General features: G+C 51.0%; 1 protein-coding gene across 2 annotated transcripts in view; it reads right to left on the bottom strand.

Moving 5' to 3' along the window:
• Positions 1-21061, bottom strand: part of JAK3 (Janus kinase 3) — a 48891-nt gene extending 27830 nt beyond the window's left edge. For both annotated transcript variants that reach the window (XM_044421026.1, XM_044421027.1), the window contains exons 1-8: positions 20927-21061; positions 12826-13107; positions 9086-9209; positions 7732-7843; positions 6873-7018; positions 5663-5954; positions 4619-4741; positions 2727-2884 (exon numbers count right to left, since the gene is read on the bottom strand). In XM_044421026.1, coding sequence (XP_044276961.1) covers positions 2727-2884; positions 4619-4741; positions 5663-5954; positions 6873-7018; positions 7732-7843; positions 9086-9209; positions 12826-13027 — 1157 coding nt within the window. In that variant the 5' untranslated portion in view covers positions 13028-13107; positions 20927-21061. The remainder of the gene's footprint in view (positions 1-2726; positions 2885-4618; positions 4742-5662; positions 5955-6872; positions 7019-7731; positions 7844-9085; positions 9210-12825; positions 13108-20926) is intronic.
• Positions 21062-21319: the final 258 nt, after the last annotated feature.

Below are 21319 nucleotides of genomic sequence, written 5' to 3'. Positions count from 1 at the left end.
AATAAAAGAGTAGGAAAAGCAGAACTGGGATACAATCTCCAAAATGACAGAATGATCTCAGTTCGAATCCAAGGCAAACCGTTCAGCATCACAGTAGTCCAAGTCTATGCCCCAACCACTGGTGCTGAAGAGGCTGAAGTTGACCGGTTCTATGAAGGCCTACAACACCTTCCAGAATTAACACCAAAAAATGATATCCTTATCATCATGGGGGATTGGAATGCTAAAGTAGGAAGCCAAAAGATAACCGGAATAACAGACACGTTTGGCCTTGGAGTACAAAATGAAGCAGGGCACAGGCTGGTAGAATTAATCAAGAGAATACGATGATCATAGCAAACACTCTTTTCCAACAACCCAAGAGACGACTCTACACATGGACATCACCAGACGGTCAACACAGAAATCAGATTGACTATGTGCTCTGCAGCCAAAGATGGAGAAGCTCTATACAGTCGGTAAAAACTAGACCAGGAGCTGATTGTGGCTCAAATCATGAGCTTCTTGTTGCAAAATTTAGGCTTAAATTGAAGAAAGCAGGGAAAGGCACTAGGCCACTCAGGTATGACCTAAATCATATCCCTGATGAATATACAGTAGAGGTGACAAATAGATTTAAGGAATTAGATCTGATAGACAGAGTGCCTGAAGAACTATGGACCGAGGATCACAACATTGTACACCAGGTAGCAACTAAAACCATCCCAAAGAAAAAGAATGCAAGAAAGCAAAATGGCTGTCTGAGGAAGCTCATGATGGGGTGGTCACTGACCTCAAGCCAGACATCCTGGAATGCGAAGTCAAATGGGCCTTAGGAAGTCTGAGCAACATCAAAGCTAGTGGAGGTGACAATATTCCAGCTGAGCTATTCAAAACCTTAAAGAAGATGCAGTAAAAGTGCTACACTCAGTATGCCAGCAAACTTGGAAAATGCAACAGTGGCCACAGGATTGGAAAAGGTCAGTTTACATTCCGATCCCAAAGAAGGGCAATGCCAAAGAAAGTTCAAACTACCACACCATTGCACTCATTTCACGTGCTAGCAAAGTGATGCTCCAAATCCTAGAAGCTAGGCTCCAGCAGTATGTGGACCGAGAACTACCAGAAGTACAGGCAGGATTTCGGACAGGGAGAGGAACTAGAGATCAAATTGCCAACATACGCCGGATCATGGAGAAAGCTAGGGAGTTCCAGAAAAACATCTACTTCCGCTTCATTGACTATGCTAAAGCCTTTGATTGTGTGGATCACAACAAATTGTGGCAAGTCCTTAAAGAGATGGGAGTACCAGACCATCTTATTTGTCTCTGGAGAAACCTGTATGCGGGTCAAGAAGCAACAGTGAGAACTGGACATGGAGCCACTGATTGGTTCAAAATTGAGAAAGGAGTTTGGCAAGGCTGTATACTGTCGCCCTGCCTATTTAACTTATATGCAGAGCACATCATGAGAAAGGCGGGGCTAGATGAATCACCAGTTGGAATTAAGATTGCTGGGAGAAATATCAACAACCTCATATATGCAGATGATACCACTCTAATGGCAGAAAGTGAAGAGGAACTAAAGAGCCTCTTGATGCGGGTGAAGGAGGAGAGCACAAAAGTTGGCTTAAAACTCAACATTAGGAAAACTAAGATCTTGACATCCAGTCCTCTCACTTCCTGGCAATTATATGGGGAAGAAATGGAGGTAGTGACAGATTTTATTTTCCTGGGCTCCAAGATCACCGCAGACAGGGACTGCAGCCAAAAAATTAAAAGACGCTTGTTCCTGGGGAGGAAAGCTATGGCAAATCTAGACAGCATACTAAAAAGCAGAGACATCACCCTGCCAACAAAAGTGTGTATAGTCAAGGCTATGGTTTTCCCAGTTGCAATGTATGGCTGTGAAAGCTGGACCATAAGGAAGGCTGAGCGCCGAAGGATTGAGGCCTTTGGATTGTGGTGCTGGAGGAGACTCCTGCGAGTCCCTTGGACCGCAAGGCGATCAAACCGGTCAGTCCTAGAGGAGATCAACCCTGACTGCTCTTTAGAAGGCCAGATCCTGAAGATGAAACTCAAATACTTTGGCCACCTAATGAGAAGGAAGGACTCCCTGGAGAAGAGCCTGATGCTGGGAACAATTGAGGGCAAAGGAAGAAGGGGACGGCAGAGGATGAGGTGGCTGGATGGAGTCACTGAGGCAGTTGGTGTGAGCTTAGCTGGACTCCGGGGGATGGTGGGGGACAGGGAGGCCTGGAGGAACGTTGTCCATGGGGTGCTGATGGGTCGGACATGACTTTGCAACTAACAACAGCAAGTTTAGGCTTAATTTTTTTGAAATGCTCCAAATAGATTTCAAAATTTGCATACTGAGGTACTCTGTTAAGTGCTCATGGGCAGTACCATGAAAGAAAGGCCTGGAATAATCTGAGGAGAAATTAAGCCCAGAGGTATCAGTCATCTGCGCCACGGATGATGCAGGAAGACATCCTGCGTGGTGGGCAAGGCAGGGCAGGACAGCTGGCTGAGCACTGACCAGGATGTGGGCTGCGTCTTCCCTGTTGTGCTGAAGTGCGGACGCACCCGGCTTGTGCAACCAGCAGCCGGCGCAAGCACCCAGACTGGGGAATTCCCCTTTCAGTCTACCTTCCTGTCCCGGCAACCCATAGGAACCTGGAGTGGGGGCAGGCTGGTCCCTCCCCTGACAGGGCAGCTTTGTGTGGCCAGCGGCAGTTCTTTCCTTACGTGATGGGGCCATGGCAGTCTCCCTCCAGATCTTGCAGGAGCCGCGGGGGGGCCACCTCCCTGCAGAAGTAGTGGTAGGAATCCACCATCAGCCGGTAATAGCCGTCAACGAGGGAGACGAAAGAGAGGGCCGTGGACAGAGCGGGGAACTGCACCTCCTGCAAAAGGAAGCACAGAACATGAAGTGACAAGCCATGCTGCCGGTCAGGATCCGGCCCTGTTCCCTTACTGAGGCTGCCACTCGAATGGTGGTATGTGTGGGTACTGCCTCTTCCTAGGGGCTTTCTGCTTGACTACAGCCCGCATCATCCCCAGCCAGGGTAATGGGTATTTTAGTCTAAAACACCTGCAAGGCCGCTGGGAGAAGAGCTGGTCAGGATGAAGGCCTTTTAAGCAATGTTCCCTGGAATTGCTCCCCTGGAATGCTTTGCAATGTCTCCTGGAATTGCTCTTTCAGAAAACTATGGGGACCAGCACGATTTGGCTAACGTTTGGGATAAAACAAGAGGTGGGGACTGTGGATGCTCCTGAGCAAGAGGACTAGAGCCTTGATCGCTGTACTGAAGTTAGAGCAGGAATTCTCAGGACAAAAGATTTGGTATCTGGTTTTGGAACAGCTGGGGGAGACGCACCAGAGGGAGACCATGGGCAGCATGGACCATGGGACCATGAGACATGCTCTGCCCCAGGCCCAGGACATGGCAGATCGGACGAGCCGTGCTTCTTTTGGCAACACTGGTCTGCAAGGAGAAAGCCTCGGACATGCAAGTAGCTAAATTTTTCCAGAACTGGGTAGCAAAATTTTTCCTGAATTGGGTCACTAATAAAGGAAAAATACATGCTGAGTATTAATTGGCCCCAGTTCCCAAGATACAGCTTCAGGTCAACACTGCATCAAAAGCATTCAAAATTACGAGGGGGATGTGCGATTCTGCTCCATAACTTTTCTGCCTATTGTGATATAGCAATGAGAATGGTACCGCACCAATCATTATAAATTTATCTTTTTATTGGTGCCAATAACATAACTTTCCATTCATTTATAGCATAACTTTCCATCCAAAAATGGCAGTCGCTGCCATGATGAGTGGGTTCCCTCCACACCACTGGGACTGTGAAAGGCACGGACCTTTTCCTCTTGTTTAGCCAGTGACGCAGATGAGTTGCACATGGAACGCAGCGATAGTGAGGGCCCAGCGCTTGCCCTGGTCCCCCACTTTGCACCCAAAATACAGGTGGCCTGGCTTTTTTACCACTGCTGTCATGCTGCACTTTTGAGGCGCAAATGTCACCTCGCCACAAACGTAGCAGAAGTTCTCTGCGTTGTTTACACAGTTTCGTGGCATCTTGGCTTCTGAGGGAAAATTTCACACAACTGTTCTTGGAAATGTTAGGCAATGACCCTTTCACAAGCCACCAGATATAACTGTAATATGTGCAGATCTGACCAAGGCAAATTTACCTTGCTATAAAAGAACAATACATTACAGTTAAGGAATGATCTTTAGTCTCAAAGAGAAGATAAACTTATACACTTCCATCTGGTACCATTTTCATTGTTCTACCATACTTTGTCAAGAAGTTACGAGGCGTCATGATCATCAGACACCTCCTCCCTTGTAGGCAAATACACTCCCCTGTGTGTAAGTTTTTATTGTGAAATATCTTGAAAACTTTAGCCAACCAGCACCTTTATCACCTGTTTGCTAATTTATCTAATTAAACTATGTAAGAATTAGGACATTTTATCCCTGAGGTTGCTAATTTCCCAAAATTTGTAGACCAGTGCAATTGCTTGACTGTCCCTTCCAGTCTGATCAACCGTGATTCCCGTTTGCATGTCAGTGTAACACAAAAGGTGCCACAGAGGAGAGGAAGCAAACCGCACGTACCAGGACCCGGCAGTCCGTCTTGGTCACGCTCACGATGCGGTCTTCCACGGGGAGGCCGTCCTGGCTGGCTTGCTTGATGGAGATGTCAGCAATTTCTGGAAAGTCGCAGAAGGGATGCCCAGCCTGGAGGGTTAGAATGGCAGCACAGGAGAGGCAAAGAGCCGTTAGTGGGGAGAAGAAGGAAGAATCCAGGGAGCGAAAGGCTCCGAGCCGAAGAGAGCTGCTGCGGTGGCACTTTTGGGCCAGTTCCAAGAAGGGGAGGGGCAGTTCCTGCTGTTCTCGCCAGTAACCTTTTATTATTTAAATTCAAGATCCCATGCTCAGCCCATGCTAAACCCCAAGGCTGCTCTGGAGAGCACCTTCCCTGCTTTCTTTAGAATTGTACAAGCACACACCACGTTTGTGGGCCACACAACTGCAAAACTGGAGTCCTAGTGCTGTGTCACTCTGGGACCCCCAGCATGACTGCAGAATCTTTCATAAGACTTTTTATGACTTGCTTGTTTCTATCTTTGGATTTTATATGGATTTCTCATTTATTAATTTGCTAAACAGAAACAAATTTAATTAATTTGAACTTGTATTTGTCCTAAAGATGATGAAGAAGAGATTGTTATTTGGGGCTGTGTGTTTCTTCAATCTGCAGACATACAGACACACCAAGTTTCTAGTCCTTATGGCTACACAGCTTGGAGCAGAGATCTGCCCCTTCTTTTTGCTGCAATCTTTCCTCGCTTTCCCGGGAGTAAAGTCAGCTAAGGCGGCCACTGGATCTGTAAGCAGCGGAAGGCAACATTTTAGCCGCAGGAACAGCTGCTCCGCCCGGAAACCGGGCCGGAAGCACGTCCAAATTTTACGCAGACCAGTTCGAGGAGGATAACATGTTGGAGCGTTATGTTTTAAACCCCAGTTCGCAAGTGAAGCTGCCCCCGCCCGTCTCCAGATGCCCGAGTAGCTAAGCGAGTAGCATCCGCCCCAACCCATGCGAATGGGGCGGCACACAAGCACTCCAAAGAAATAAAGAAATAAAGAAAACCCTCGCACCGCAGGATCCCCCCGGCTTGACACGATCCCCTTTTCCGCAGACACGTGAATCAGCCGCGCAGCGTCCGAGGCCGTCGTGCTCGGGATCTTGGCCAAGAAGGTCTCCCCGGATGCGCGGCCCTCCAGCGCTTCCAGTTCCATCAGGTACTTGAGCTTGAGGGAGCGCGCCTCGGGCTGGAGGCAGCCGAACCGGCGCAGCGAGCGGCCGAACTGGCGCCGGATCCGTCTCCTGGTGACGAAGCTCTGCGCCCGCAACTGGCATCGCAGCTTCTCCGGGAGACACGACTTGTAGCTGCGGAGGGAGAGGCGAGCGTCTTCTGGTTGCAGGACCCTCTTTGCAACGCCCCCCGGAGTTTTGTTTTGTTTTGTTTTGTTTTGCGATTCCCCGAGGGGCTGGGGCTGTGCGGACGGGCCCAGCGCCTGACATGAGAGAGCGAGGTCCCCGGGACCCGCGCCTGCCTGCAGGGAAAACACTCTGCACGTGTGCAGAGGCCATTTGCCTGTAAGTCTTTGCTTTGTTTTCATGCTCTCCTTGGTCGGGGGGTTGGGGGAGGAGATGGAACAGTATGCTGTAGTGGCTAGGGCAGCTTTCCTGAGCCTAGGGCCCCAAACCCATCATCCCCGGCTAGCATGGCTCAGGTTAAAGCTGCTTCCTGCTTGAATCAGTCCTTTATTCACAACCATGGCTGCATTTCAGAGGCTTGGTGGGAGAGCTCCAGGGTTCAGTCGCTGGCATCTCCAGGAGGGGAAAACTCCCCTCTAAAGCCCCAAGAGGCCTTCCTGCCCCTCTTTGTTGCTCATACTGGGCTATGTGCTCCAAGACAGCTCCATATATGACTTCGTATATGGCTGCTTCCTCTGTTCCCATCTTAAGTCCTTGATTCAGAACCTTGAGGACTAGAATCTTACGTTATGACTGAGGGAAAGCATACAGCTCAGTGTCATTGCACGCTGAAAGATCTGGGTTCATTCCCTGGCATCTCTGGGAAGGGTGGCTCAGAAAGACCCTCGGGGGCTCACTAATAGCACATTAAACGATCATCAATTTTGTACTGATGCCACCCAGTAGCGCTTCACCACAGTCCACCAATCAACAGCCTGCCCTTGCCCGACCCAGCTGTGCAGGTTGCCCAGCAGCCTGGGGTCCGGGGACGAGCAGTGCTGGGCGAGGCCCGTGCTGCTGTGGGCGGCTCGCCCCTGCGCCACTCACCTGATGCTGCGCAGCGTCTCCTGCAGGCTGTGTTTCCTTTCCTGCGAGATGCGCAGCATGTCCAGCACGGCCAGGCTGAGGCAGGTCTCCTGGGCCTCCAGTGTCCAGGTGACATCTGCCTTGGAGCCGATGAAGTCGCTGCGGCGCTGTGAAGGAATCGCCTGCTGGCAATGCTCGGCAATGGCTGCCCTTTGCCAGTGACAGTTCCGGTTCTCCCAGGCGCAGTCCCTGGTAAGCCAGCCTCCCCCTCTGCTTGGGGGTCCCCCTTCTGTTTCCTTTGGGGAATGCCAGGCTCAGCCCACCCGACCAGGAATGTACAGGCAGCAGCCTCTGGCCAGAGGAGATTTCACCACGCAGAGACTGCTGCTAGCACAGCCAGTACTGTGAATGCTGGGCACTGCAGTCCAAATCACCCGAGAGCGGCAGAGCACGGCCCTGCCTGACCCTAGCAGCATCTCTGGGAAGAACCACAAAGACTCCTGCCGGAGGCCCTGGAGAGCTGCAGCTGCCAGTCAGTGCTGACATTACTGGACCAAGAAGGGGCCACGGGTCCAAAGCAGAAAGCAGTTTGCTGCGTTCCCATGCCTCAAGTTGTTGAGCCAGCTTAGCAAAAGCAGTCCTTTTCAGCGTTTGGGTCCAGGACTTTTAGACTGGCTCTCCCAACTCGTGGGGCCACTGGCTCACTGGGTGCAAGAGGGACCTCCGGTCTCCTGTGTGAGCGTTTCCAGAGGACAGGAAGCAGGCAGAGCTGCCTGCTTGGGGTGGCATGGCTGATTTGGCTTGGCTCTGGATCCTGCCCTGCTGAGGCTGTGTGACACGCACTGGGAAAAGGGACCAGAAGAGAGATTGTTATACTTACTTGAGCAAATAGATAATCTATGGTTGGGTAATCCAGAACTGGGTTTACTTGGTCACCTCTGAGACCACAGCGATAGGATTTTCTGGGCCCAAACCAGTCAGGGAAAAAAAACCTGCCCAAGGTGAAAAAGAGTGGGGTGTCAGGTTGGGGAGAGCACAACTTTTTTGGAGGGGCAAAGAACATCAAGGAATTTTTTGAGTGGGCTTCTCAGATGCCTGTTTGTTCGTTCGCCTTTGCTGGCACTGACACTGGTGTGACTTAAGCCAGGTCTCTGAGACAGGCTGAAATAATGAAATTTCTGCAAATACACACCTGAAGGTTACTTGGTTTAAGTTTAGTTTTGTGCAGAATCCACTATTTATGCAAATTCATCAATTGAATAATTCTCTGAATTCAAGCAGGTGTTGCTCTAGGTCATCCTTCCTCCAACCTGGGATTTGCTGGATATGCTGGCCTTCAGCTCCCACCATCCCCAGCTATATTGGCCTATGGGAATTGTAGTTCACTGCATCTGGAAGGGTCAGGTTGGGACAAGGCTGACTTTGCATTAAAGCAGAAGTGATGCTGCATGCAGCTTTTAAAGTGCCCAGAGAGCCTACAGGGGAGACAGGTGAAGGACCAACCTGGGTCGGAGGAGGGGAATTAATGCTTCTTCCCTACAACACTTTCAAAGAAAATATCTCCCCCTTCACCCAAAGGCACAGTTTGCTTCAGCTTTTGCACGCTAGTGTGGGTGTCTTTGTGTGTGTGTTTTTAGGACTATGGAAGGGTACAAAAACTGTTTTTGGTTCCTTTCTCCTCCCTGAGGGTTGGTCCCAACCCTGTTAATCTGCCCACTCATTTCCAGACTTCTTTTCTGGTCTGGATGGTCCAGTGGTCCAAAGCACCTGCAGATTTCAAGGGGCAGGTGCTCGGCTCAGTAGTGGGGCCCATGGGGGCTCAAGGCCCATGGGGGCACTTGGGATTTGTGTGCCAGAGGCGCCACATTCTGTCCCACAGCACCTCCACCTGGAGCAGACAAACTTCTGCCTGAAGCTCCTGTTCGACTACGGCTGTGACTTGGCCTTGGGTCACCCCTGAGAAAAGCTTTCAGAGACAGTTGCTCACTGAGCTGCCCCTGCAGTGTAGGCACAGTGTGGGCAACTGGAAAAAAGCATTTCTAAAACTGCCTATCTGCCTACGGTGTGTGCACATCACTCCTGTTTTGTGCTCTCTTTTGGGGGACACTCACAGAAGCATGGGAACATAGAAACAAAGCAAGCAGAAGGGGTCTCCCGTGACTCCTGGCTCCACACCCTTCCCCACTTTGTTCTCAGGTGATTTGCCCTTGATTTGCTGAAGTGCTCCAGCCTACCTGATCCTGTAGACGACTGTCTGGCTGAATGACTCATCCACAGTAAAGACGTGGCTGGGTGGGAACCAGCAGGAGAGGTCCTCCGTGGCCAGTGAAAAGAGGGAGTGGCAGACAGGAAGAATCCCTGCAGGAACAAGAACAAGGGGCTGAGGCTCCATCCAAATGCTGCATCTGTCTTTTACACATCTTTTCTTTCTAGCCAACTGTTTGGGATTATTAAAAAAACACAATAGATGGCACAGATATTGCAAATCAAAGGCAGACTTCTCGTGCAGACTGGAGCTTTTCGACCGGCTTCCTACTTGTTTCTCCTCTGTCGGAGAATGCTGGCATGATGGGCTAAAATGTCTTGCCTCATGGGAATGGAGTTTGCTCTCCTGGGAAGTTTGAGGATGGAGACAATTGCAGCATTTTCAACAGGGTTTTGGACCCTCTGGCTTGCAACCCTTGTTGCACATTATGTCCTGGCAAGCTTGCTCTTTTCAGTCAGAGGAAATGTCTCTGGCTGGCTGAGACTCTCTCTCTGGCTTTTTGGAGAGAGATTCCCATCAGGACTTGAAGAAAGTGCTTCCCCTCCCAGCCACCATTCCTGGTGGAGGTGCAGAGCAGGAGATAAGCGTTGGGGTGTTAGGTTTTCGGAGTGGTGATGTGGTTTGTGAGGACTGAGGACCCATCCGGCTCTGGGGAAGGACTGAGTGGATGATGAGTCTCTCGAGTACTGCTAGAGCAGGGGAGAATGAAGCAGCAGAGGGTGGACTTTTCTTTCCTTGACTCTGGTGTAATTGAGGACCCCTCTTTGCTAGCTCATGTGTCTTTCTAAGAAACAACTATTGGCTGCATCTCAGCTTGATGAAGACCTAGAGCTAGGTCTTCAGTGCGCAGTGTGTCTGGGTGTGTGTGTGTGCTTCACATCACTTGATCCCGCTCCAGAGCTGCAAAAGGAGGCTGAGGTTCAGTATCCAAACGGGTCGTCCCCTGCCCTGGCGCTTTAGCATCTGAAAGGCACAACACACCAAGGGCAGACGCTGTTGGAGGGAGGGAGGAAAACACCAACCCAGATTGTGTTTGACAATTGTTCACATCTCATTTCCGGCATGAAATACAACTGAGGCAGCATACAGGCAAGAGCAGAAGGTTTTACAAGTCGAACCATCATAGACTGCAGCGTGGCTCCCTAGCCAGGAATTGACTGTGGGGCTGCACTCATGCTGACCTTCATAAAGGGGGCATTGCACATGTGTTTGTGAAGAAAGCTGGCAGGAAGAAACAGGTTCAGTTCACTATTTAAGGTAAACTTACCTAATTTCACACTTTCAAACCACAATGTGAACCACACTTTGAAATTTACATGGCTCTGCATTATCCAAAGAGGATTTCAAAACAATGCATACCCAAAATGCATTTTATTGGGGAAGAGTAATATTAAAATGCAAAAGGGAAACTGCTTGCAAAACATGTACAAGAGTGCACATTGCTTCTCTCAGGGGAAATGGGGATATAGGGAACTAAATTCGTAAAGGCTGAGACCAATGAAGCTTAGGACTGGGGAAAGGATAGATGAGAAAGACTCTGTGTTTTTCTACTGCTTAGTTTTTATTGGTTTACCATGCATCATCTATATGTTAAATGTTTTATTTGTTGTTGTTTAATGTTGGGTAAACTGCCCAGAGTCTCACAAGGTGTGGCATGCAAGTGTAATAAAGATAAAGATAATAAAGACAATAAAGATCCTGTACCACCCTCGATAACCCGCTGTGACGACTTTGCCCAGCACTTCAAGGAGAAAGTCGCTCAGATGCATCATGAGCTGGACTCCACTCAGATTCCTTAGGGGAGGTGCCAATGTTACCATCTGGTCACACGTTGGATGAGTTTCAGTTGCTGCGGCCTGATGATGTGGACAAGGTGCTTGGACAGGTACATACCACCACCTGTGTACTGGACACCTGCCCATCATGGCTACTATCCAAAGCCAAACACAGGATTGGTTCCTGGATCCGGGAGGTCATCAACGCCTCTTTGAAGGACGGCCGGGTGCCTGCCCCTCTAAAGGAGGCGGTGGTCAGGCTGGTCCTAAAGGAGGCATCCCTGGATCTGGAGGTGCCGCCAATTATAGACATCCCGTTTCTGGGCAAGGTGCTAGAGCGGGTGGTGGCGGGACAACTCCAAGCACTCTTGGATGAGACTGACTATCTGGACCCATTTCAGTCTGGCTTCAGACCCGGGTATGGTACTGAATCCGCCTTGGTCGCCCTGTATGATGACCTGTGCAGGGAGTGAGACAGGGGGAGTGCATCCCTGTTGGTTCTCCTGGACCTCTCAGTGGCTTTCAATACCATCGACCATGGTATCCTTCTGGATAGGCTTGCGGGATTGGGGGTCGGAGGCACTGCTTTGCAGTGGTTCCGCTCCTATCTCAACGGCCGGTTCCAGAAGGTGGTGCTGGGGGACTATGGCTCTGCGTCATGGCAGCTATGCCATGGAGTTCCGCAGGGGTCTATTCTCTCCCCCTTGCTAGTCAACATCTACATGAAACCGCTGGGAGAGGTCATCAGGAGGTGTGGGCTGCGGAGTCATCAGTACGCTGATGATACCCAGCTCTACCTCTCATTTTCCACCAATCCAGGTGAGGCAGTGGCTATACTGAACCGGTGCCTGGCCAAGGTAATGGGCTGGATGAGGGCCAATAAACAAGCTCAATTCAGACAAGACGGAGGTCCTGCTGGTAGGTGGTTCGAACTCCGGGGTAGGTGACTTGGATCTTGTCCTGAATGGGGTTGCACTCCCTCTTAGGGACAAGGTCCACAGCTTGGGAGTGCTCCTCGACCCAGAGCTGACTTTGGAAGCTCAAGTGTCAGCGGTGGCGAGGAGCGCTTTCCTTCAGCTTCGGTTGATCCATCAGCTGCGTCCCTACCTGGAGGACGACTGCCTGGCGACAGTGACACATGCATTGGTTACTTCCCGGTTGGATTTCTGTAATGCGCTCTACATGGGGCTGCCCTTGAAGACAGTCTGGATACTTCAGATGGTGCAAAATAGAGCAGCCAGGTTGCTGACGAGGACTGGGCGTTATTCTCGTATAACCCCAGTCCTCTACCAGCTTCACTGGCTCCCTTTTGAAGTTCAGGCTCAATTCAAGGTGTTGGTAATCACTTATAAAGCCCTTACCGGCTTGGGACCCGGATACCTGAAGGAACGCCTGTGGCCATATTTGCCCTCCTGCCCCTTGAGATTGGCAGCAGGGGCTCTCCTCCGGGGGCCCTCCGTGAGAGACATCAGGAAGCAAAGTACCCGGAGGAGGGCCTTCTCTGCGGTGGCGCCCCGTCTGTGGAATGCGCTCCTCAGAGAGGTCTGCCTGGCGCTGTCCTTATTTTTCGGCGCCAGGCCAAGACCTTTTATTCAAACACTATTTTAACAATCTTTAATATTTATAGTTTTAATTATGCAGCCAGTGTGTTTCCAAGTTTTAATTGTAATTGTAATTCTATTTGTTTTATTCATTTGTTGTGAGCCGCCCCGAGGCTATGTAGCAATGGGGACAGCATACCAAAAATTTAAATAAATAAATAAATAAATAAATAAGAAAGAGAGGGAGAGAGAGAGACTGAAATGAACCGGTCCATCCACCTCTAGGGATAGGCAGCTGCCTTTCAGAATGGATTGTGGTGCAGCTGCTGCGTCCTCTGGAATGTGTGCGCATGTCTTTGCAGGCCGTGGGAGAGGAGAAACGCCACACTTACCGCATGCCTTTGCTGCTGTGATGCACAGACCCTCTGCAGTGTACTCCCCAGTGGGGAAGCACAAGGTCCCCGCGGTGTCTGGGGAGAGCTGCACAGCATCTGGTCGGTGGTAAAGGTGCACCTGGAGGGTGCTGGAGCTGCTGGAGGACAGGCTGTGGCTCCGGCTGCTGATCAGGGGGGTGTCTTCGCTGAGCGGGAGCATGGCGCGGGCGTCTTGTGGGGCTGAGCTGGGCGCTGAGCTCTTCCCGCCTCATTTGCCACACAGTCCAATCATTCCAGGTGCTGAGGGCGGAAGAAGCAGAGCTAAGTTAGGCTGTGGGATATCCAGCCCCCTGCCATGTTTGGGTGGCCTTCCAGGCTGGCAGGATGGGGTTGCCCAGAGGGCTGTACCCTTTCCTGCCAACTACTCTGTGCTTTCCAAGCTTTTGCCAAGTCAAAGGCATGTGTGCATTTAGTTACATATGTTTAACTGCATCAGTGATTCATAAGCTTCAACCCAAATGACCACACACACACCCCTCCATTTATTTTTTATTTATTTTATTCAGTTAAAGCATTTTTATCCTGTCCTTTCCAGGAGTCTCAGGACAGCAATACAAATGAAACAAAGAGGCAGCATACAATGAAATATAAGTATGATAAAACCCAATACTAAAATTTCCATAAAATCTTAAAATATCAGGAAAATAAAAGGGGTTTGTTTGGCTTGGTGCCAAAATGAATTCAGTGGTGGTGCCAGGTGCACCCCCTGGGGAGCATGATCCAAAGCCAGGGCACCACCACAGAGAAGGCCCTTCCTTGGGTAGCCACTCTTCTAATCCCCTTCAAAGAGGGCTCCTGAAGAAGGACCTCCAACCCAGATCTTAGTGGGAGGGCAGGCACATAGGGAAGGAGGCATTCCTTCAGATACCCAGGCCCTAAACTGTTTAGGGCTTTATAGGTCATCCTTAACACCTTAAATTGGTAGCCATGGCAGATGGTAAAGGACTGGTATTATGTGCACATACCTACCGGTCCGCATCAAAAGCCTGGCTGCTCCGTTCTGGACCAACAGAAGTATCTGGACCATCCTCAAGGGCAGCCCCACACAGAGCATATTACAATCGTCCATTTGGCACGTACATGTCATGTGCTCAAAGACTGATAGCATGGTCAGGTATATAATGCATTGTGCTTTTATAATCATTATTAATATTAAGTTATTTCTCATAGATAGAATCATAGAATGGTAGAATTGGAAGGGGCCATGAAGGCCACTGGGTCCAACCCCCTGCTGCTGCAGGACACCAAAGTACAGCATCCCACTGAGATGGCTGTCCAGTTTCTTCCTGAATGTCTCCAGTGTGGGAAAGCCCACCACATAGAAACAGAGTGAGCCGGAAGGGGTCTCCCGGGCCGTCTAGTCTGACCCCTGACTCCAGCCGCCTCCGCTCACGACATGCCCACCATGTGCACGTCCAGCCTATCCTTGAACACCCGCACCGATGGGGCCTCAACCACCTCCCGGGGAAGCCCATTCCACACCCTCGGGGTCCTGACTGTCAGGAAGGGCTTCCTGGCATCCAAATGGAACCTTGGCTCCCTGCGCTTGGCTCTGTTGGAGCACGTCCTGCCTTCCTCTGCAGGGGAGAACAGGTCTCTGCCCACCTCCGTGTGACACCCCCTCACATACCTGCATGTCGCCAACAGATCCCCCCTGAGTCTCCTCTCCTCCAGGCTGAAGAGACCCAGTTCCCTCCGTCTCGCCTCATACGGCATCCCCTGCAAACCGGCCACCAACCTTGTGGCCCTACGCTGCTCTGATTCCAACCTGGCTATATCCTTTCTGTATTGAGGGGCCCAAAACTGAGCACAATACTCCAGTTGCAGACACACCAGAGTCATATAAAGGTAAAGGTGAAGGTTTCCCCTTGACCTTACATCCAGTCATGCCTGACTCTCGGGGGCGGTGCTCATCTCCGTTTCCTGGCCAAGGGAGCCAGCGTTTGTCCGCAGACGGTCTCCGTGGCCACGTGGCCGCATGACTGAACACCGAGGTGCACGGAACGCTGTGACCTGCCCACCGAAGTGACACCTTTTCATCTACCTGCATTTGCATGCTTTCGAACTGCAAGGTTGGCAGGAGCTGGGACGGAGCAACGGGAACTCACCCCGTTGTGCAGATTCGAACTGGCGACCTTTCGAACAACCAGCCCAGCAGCACAGCGGTTTAAACCACTGCGCCACCTGCAGTCCCTTCCAGAGTCATATGGAGCTGTTGTAATACCTCTCTCAATCTAGAAGCCACACTTCTGGCCATGCCGCCTGCTCTCCAGGCAGCTGGTCCCACTGTCGTATTGCTCTGTATCTCCTTCTTTTTCATTTTAATTTAGTCTTTGTTTTATAATTCATAAACATTATAGTGTGCTAGGACCCGTGCTTTTCTATCTGTTCATAGATGATCTGGAATTAAGAGTAAGTCATGAAGTGACCAAGCTCCTATTTAGGGTGGCTGAAATTGGGAAGGATTACAAGGAGCTCCAATGGGATCTCTCCAAGCTGGAAGAATGGGCATCAAGATGGCAAGTGCAGTTCAGTGTGAGCAAGTGTAGAGTAATGTATGTTGGGGCAAAAAATCCCAAATTCAAGTACAGGCTGATGGGATCTGAGCTGGCAGGGGCTGAGCAGGGAAGGGATCTCGGGGCTGGTGGACAACTCAGTGAAAATGCCCACCTGGTGTGTAGCTGCTGTGAAAAGGCAAAGTTCATGCTAGGTATAACTAGGAAACAAACTAAAAATTAAACTGCCAAGATCAAATTCCCCTTAAAAATTTTGTGCACTTAGAATACGGTGTAGCATTCTGGTTGGCACATCTGGAAATGGATATTATTGAGCTGGAAAAGGTGCAAAGAAGGTCAGAGGTGCAGAGAAGGAGCAGCTTAGAAAAAAGGTGAGTTCAGGGGACACATGATGGAGGTGATTAAATTACGAATGGTGTGGAGAAAGTGGAGGGAGAAATTTTTCTCTCTCTCCTGTAACACTGGAACCTGGAGTCATCCCATGAACCTAATTGGCAGGGGGTTTGGGGCAGATAAAAGGGAGCACTTCTTTGCAAAGTTGAAGTATGGAATTTGCTGCCACTGGAAGTGGCGATGGCCACTAATTTGGATGGGTTTTGAAAGGGATTGGGCAGATTCATGGAGAAGGAAGCAATCAGTGGCTACTAGCCTTGCTGACCATCTGCCAACTCCTTCACTGGGGCGGATGCTGGCACAGACCAGTTGCTGAGGAGCTTGGGCAGGGGGGGTGTCTTGCAAACATCCTGCTGGAGGGATCCTGAGGCAGCTGGGTTGCCACTGTGCACGGCGTGCTGGACTAGATGGACCTCGGGTCTGATCCAGCAGGGCTTTTCTGATGTCGCAGTCCTGTGCTGTTCGGGGATCCCATGGGCACCTGGCTGACCTCTGAGGGCAGAGAACAGGGTTTTCCCTAGAGTCTAAACTGAAAATTAAAGGGGGAGAAGAGAATGCTTTTGCATGGTTACCTTTCTAAAAGGTGGAGCAGCTGGCCACAGAAGAGTTAAGCTGCAAAAGGTGGCCATTTTTGTTTGCTTGCTTGTTGGGGCCTCCTCAAAATGGAATGTGGCCCCTGGGCCAAAGAGGCTTGGCAGCCATTCTTGACTGTTGACCTCTGGCCACGCAAGCCAGACCAGCTGGGCTGGCAAACCGAGGAGGGCAAGTTGCGGGCCTCCCCTTGGCTGGGGTGGTGGTGGAGAGAGATGGGGCTTGGGCAGCAACAGGCAGGGACGCCTCTCGCCTTGCAGAGTGCAAGTGTAACTGGCAGCCAGTGAGATGACCTGTTTGCTGATGCTGCTTAACTGTGGCAGGACAGACTCTGTGCTACGACCAGTGAGGCGGCAAGTCAGGTAGCGTGAATACGCTTTGTTTGTTCATTGCATTTCTCGACTGCCCAATAACTGGAGCTCTTTTTTAAATCAGCTGCTCATTATTTACCAATGCTTCCTTTACTCTTATGTTCTGGCAGTATTTGGAAGCTTCCCCCTTGTGGGTTAAAGTTATAAAAACTTCGAAGGACTTTGACATTTTCTGATGTATGTGCACTTTTGAATTATCTGCCTGTTTCTTGGGAATTAAAGCTTCATCAATGCAATTGGATTTCCATGCCATTTCAACAGCTAAAACACTGATATTGCAATGCTGTGTTGATGTTTATGTGTAATAGAAACATCTAGATTTATCCTGTTGTTCAGATATTCACATATCAGTGCTTCTTAATATGGGGGATTTTTGCCTTGTGTTTCACTTGGTTTGGTTTGTTTTATGTTCATTGATTTCTTTTGGTGAAATTCACAGTAAAAATAAATGGGAAAACCCGTGTTCGGGGAGCCCTGACTCCGTCATTCTCTGCTGCTTGCTGGGCTTGCAGCAGCTCTTGGATGCCCTGAATGCTTGTGGCAGCAGTGTCTCCCCAAGGCTTAGGCAGAAACGCTTCCCACCCTACCTCAGGGACTGAGCGAGGGTTTTCTGCGAGCGAGCCACAGCCCCTCCCACAGAGCCTCTGTGAGCTCGGGAGAGCCGGACTTGTGTCTGCACTTGGCCCATGAAGCTTGCTGGATGGCTTCCGGCCCGTTGCAGCCTCTCTGGCCTACCCCACTGGGCTGTCATAAGAATGAGGAGGAGGGACCATCTAAGCTGGCCTGGGTGCCTAGCACGAAGGAAAAAGGATGGCAATACAAAAAGAAGCAATTAATTCTGCCATGTGCACTAAATCCTTGACAATTATGGTGGTCATGAAGATCTTCCTGCTCTTGCCACATCTGCGTTTATTAGATATATAGAAATGTTTCCTTCCCAGTGAGTTTATGTGAATCTCCCCCTTGCCCCATTTCCTTTTTGTAATTGTTTGGGGTTTGAAATTTAACACAGGCACACACAAAGGAATTGGAAAAACGATGCCATCTGAACATGTCCTCTGTCACTGTCGAAGCCACATGGGTTCCCGTTTGGATGTGCAGCTTGTTTACATTGATGCATATAGCTGAAAAATCTTTCTCCCCCTCTGCTTTTGTGTGTGCGTTCTCCTTTTTCTCCTCCCCTCAGTGGCCCCAAGGAATATGCTAATGAGGGCTACATATTGCTGTGATTTATGATACAAATCCCTCCCTTGTTTCTGTGTTCCAAATATAGTTTTTGTTAAAAAGCGGGGGTGGGGGGGAGGCAGTGGTGGAGATGTTTCATCTAGCAGGATGTGCCCTTGCTCTGTCGTTCTTTGTTGTTCTTTGACTAATAATTGGGCTTTATCATTCCCCTTCGGTAAAAGAGCCCCGCCTGGCATTTTTGCACAGAGCAGAGCTGAAGCGGCACCAGGTGTGAGTTTTCTCTTCCCGCAGATGTCTGGATGGATACAGAGATGCAGGCAACAAGCCAGAGGCACGTGGCCTCAGAGCACTTGTGACACACGGAGGGGCAGGAACACTGGGAAGATGTGGGCGCGAGCTCTGCCTCTGCGTGGCGTGCTGGGGCAGGAGCGTGTGCGGCAGACAGAGACACGGGGTGGGCCCTTTTGATGCAGCCCTGCGGGCGCGCGCGGCACACGCCGCCTCTGGGCACAGGGAGGGCTTGGGCAGGACGGACGTGCTGCGGCACGTGGCGCATGCACCAGCCCCTTCCCGTCCGGGGCAGCGCCAGGCCCTGCAAAGAGGGCAGGCATGTGCGCAAGCACCAAGTGGCCTGTTCCCAAATTCTCCCTCTCTTTCTCAGGAGAGAAGGGCACCAGCTTGCGGGGAAAAAACTCAGGCAGAGGGATGGGGCAGCAGGAGGGGCCGGCTCACCGGGCCCCAGCCCTTCTTTCAGCAGGCATGTGTGGACAGCAAGGAAGCGGGCAGAGATTGGGGCTCCACTGAAAAGATGAGACTTAAAGCTTGCAATGTGCTGGGCTGCTGCCAGTCCCTGTTGCCCTTTTCGTCCAGCCAAGCCTGGCGAGAGCTGCTGGCCCAGGTGGGGAGGCGCAGGCCGTGGTCTGCAGCAGCCTGATTGCCACAGGTAGTTTGTGGCTTGTACCGGACCAGTGTGGCTGCCTTCATCAGCTATGGCTGGCAATGGTGGCCAGGCCTCAGGGGGTGTTTTGACCACCGATCTGCGTTGGCCCCCAGGGACTGGACTCCTGCAGTCTGGCCTCTGCGGCGCTGTCCCACAGATCGGTCAGCCCACGTGCAATGTGTAATTGGTGTGGGACAATGTTTTGCACAGGCCTTGAAGTACTGCTCCCAGTTTGCTCCCAGCTCTAGAGAAAAGCTTGTATTCACTATAAGGTGCAAGCTGCCATCTTTGGAGGAGGAGCCTGGTTCTTGGAGGTGGATGCCACGGAGTCCCTCGTGGTGAAGGAGCCTTGGCCCGTGTGGGCAACAGGTGCAGGTCCCATCCAGGCAGGGGGAGCTACCCCTAATCCCTGGTAAGTCATTGCCTCATGCAGAGGCTGGCAGGGCCCCTTTCAGGAGGAGGAGGAGGAGGGATGCTCACTTGCTGAAAGGGCTCCTCCAGAAAGGGCAGCTCCCCAGGAGCAGAGCCCTACGGGACCTGGATGGGCCACCGCAGAGCCTGGGCGTGGCCTGGTGAGTTCTGCTCTTAGCGGCCCGTGTGGCACCTGGCTGGTGCTGGAAGGGGGCTGCTCTCCAGCCCCAGTGGCTCGTCTCCTAGGCCATTCCTCCATGGCTGATGCACTGTGCGCTTGGCTCCGGGTGCCTGCTTCAGCCATGGCTGCACTTGACGGTGCAATGGCATGAGTGACTTCTGCCAGTACTTTGCCTTGCCCTGCCCTGCCCTGCCCGCCCGCCCGCCCGCCTTCCTGCGTGTTTGCCTGAGTTCAGACCTTGCTTTCTGGATTGCCTGCTTCTCAGTCCGCTGCAGCCAAAGTGGGACAGAACCCCACAGCTGTTCAGATTGCAAAAGTGGCCTGCAGCTCCCCTGTGCTCCAGCTAACTTAGCTAGCTAGGAGATGTTGGGAGAGGTCAAACCCTTTTTCTGCCTTAAATATTCATAGGGTTGCACCCTAAAGCCATTAAAGGGCACACACCTTAAGGGAACAAGTTTTGCCTGCATGACCCTCCCTCTCCATTTTCCACGACATCTGGATTGGCTTTCACAAAGTGCAGGGTCTTTTGGTAGCTACCCTGGTAAATACCCCAATTCAAGTTAAAATGAGACAGCCCTGAGACACTGACAGTGCAGTATATAGGTCTGGTCTGATGTAAGTTCCATTCCCAGCCAAGTAGAATTAGGACAGCCACCCTTAAACTATTTTTTAAAATGCTAGGATACTTATTTATATTTTTTGACACCTTCTAGGCAACTTCTCTGAGCAATGAACTAAAACAGCAGCAATAGAGTACAAAATAACATGAATCCAGTGCTGAAGCTTTAAAAGCCAACCCGAGCCCCGAAATGCAGCAAGGCCAAAGATGCAGTAAACGCACCTTAAAATGGCTGGTGCTTAAAGCAACCCATGTGTAGGGCAGCTACAGAGAGCGGCCTTAAAAGCCCTGCAAAGCCCTGGAGGTCCCCACTTGGTGCCAGGATTGTTCCTAGGCAGGGTAGAGCATCCCGCTGTGCTCTTGCCTTCTGAACTGCAGCTTTCAGGTTATTTCCTGACCAGCAGTCCTGAAAAGTGACCCACTTCTGGAGCATATCAGGGTTCAAAGAAAGCAAAGGAATGAGAAAGAGCCCCTTTCCTTGAGACAGTGTGGAATTTCCACCCCAGATAAAAAGCTGGAAGCGTCTCCCACACATTCCCGCCACCCCAGAAAGGAAATCTGGGGTTGAGCCTGCCTGCATTTGCCAAATCCACCCCCCCCCCCCAAATCAAGCACAGTCCCCCACATAAGCAAGATCAAGGCTAAAAAATCTGGTATAGGAAACAGGATCTACTGTCCTTCAGATTTTTACTCTGTGCCAATTGTTCATTTGTTAATTAATCATTATGGCTAATTTCCAGCAATGCACTTGTTGCGCGTCAGCTGTGCCAGGGGAAGGGCTGCCTTCAGAAGGGCTGCCTTCTCGGCTTCTGCAGCTCCATCTTTTCTGGCAGCTGCAAGATGCAAACATACCTTGCAGAGAGGCCTGACCGGGTGACTGCTGGGCTCGCCTTGGGGAACTGGAGAGAGGCGTCTGGGCAAAATCAAGCCAGGGCCAGCAACTGAAGTCCCAGGCCAGGGCACAGGCTTCTGGTGATGTGCTGTGCACCCGAGTTCAAGGACTGCGTAGGCTGCCTGGTCTCACGTAGGAGATGCTTTAGATTTTTTGGGTGTGAAAAGCACCCTTTTTGGTTTCCTGTTTTCAGAGAAGCTGGGAGGTGCTCTCTGGTTTCCTGTCACTTGCTGAAATGGCACAGAGAAGCCCTGGTGATCACTGGCAGAAATGATGGGCAGGGGGAGACAGCACTGAGAGTGTGGGTGGGTGGGACTCTCCTCTGATTAAAAATGAGACCACTGGGGATGCTT

This window comes from Varanus komodoensis, unplaced genomic scaffold, assembly GCF_004798865.1.
Source record: "Varanus komodoensis strain SLA01 unplaced genomic scaffold, ASM479886v1 scaffold113, whole genome shotgun sequence".
Classification (NCBI taxonomy): Eukaryota; Metazoa; Chordata; class Lepidosauria; order Squamata; family Varanidae; genus Varanus; species Varanus komodoensis.
This window is presented reverse-complemented; position numbering and strand designations above follow the sequence as displayed.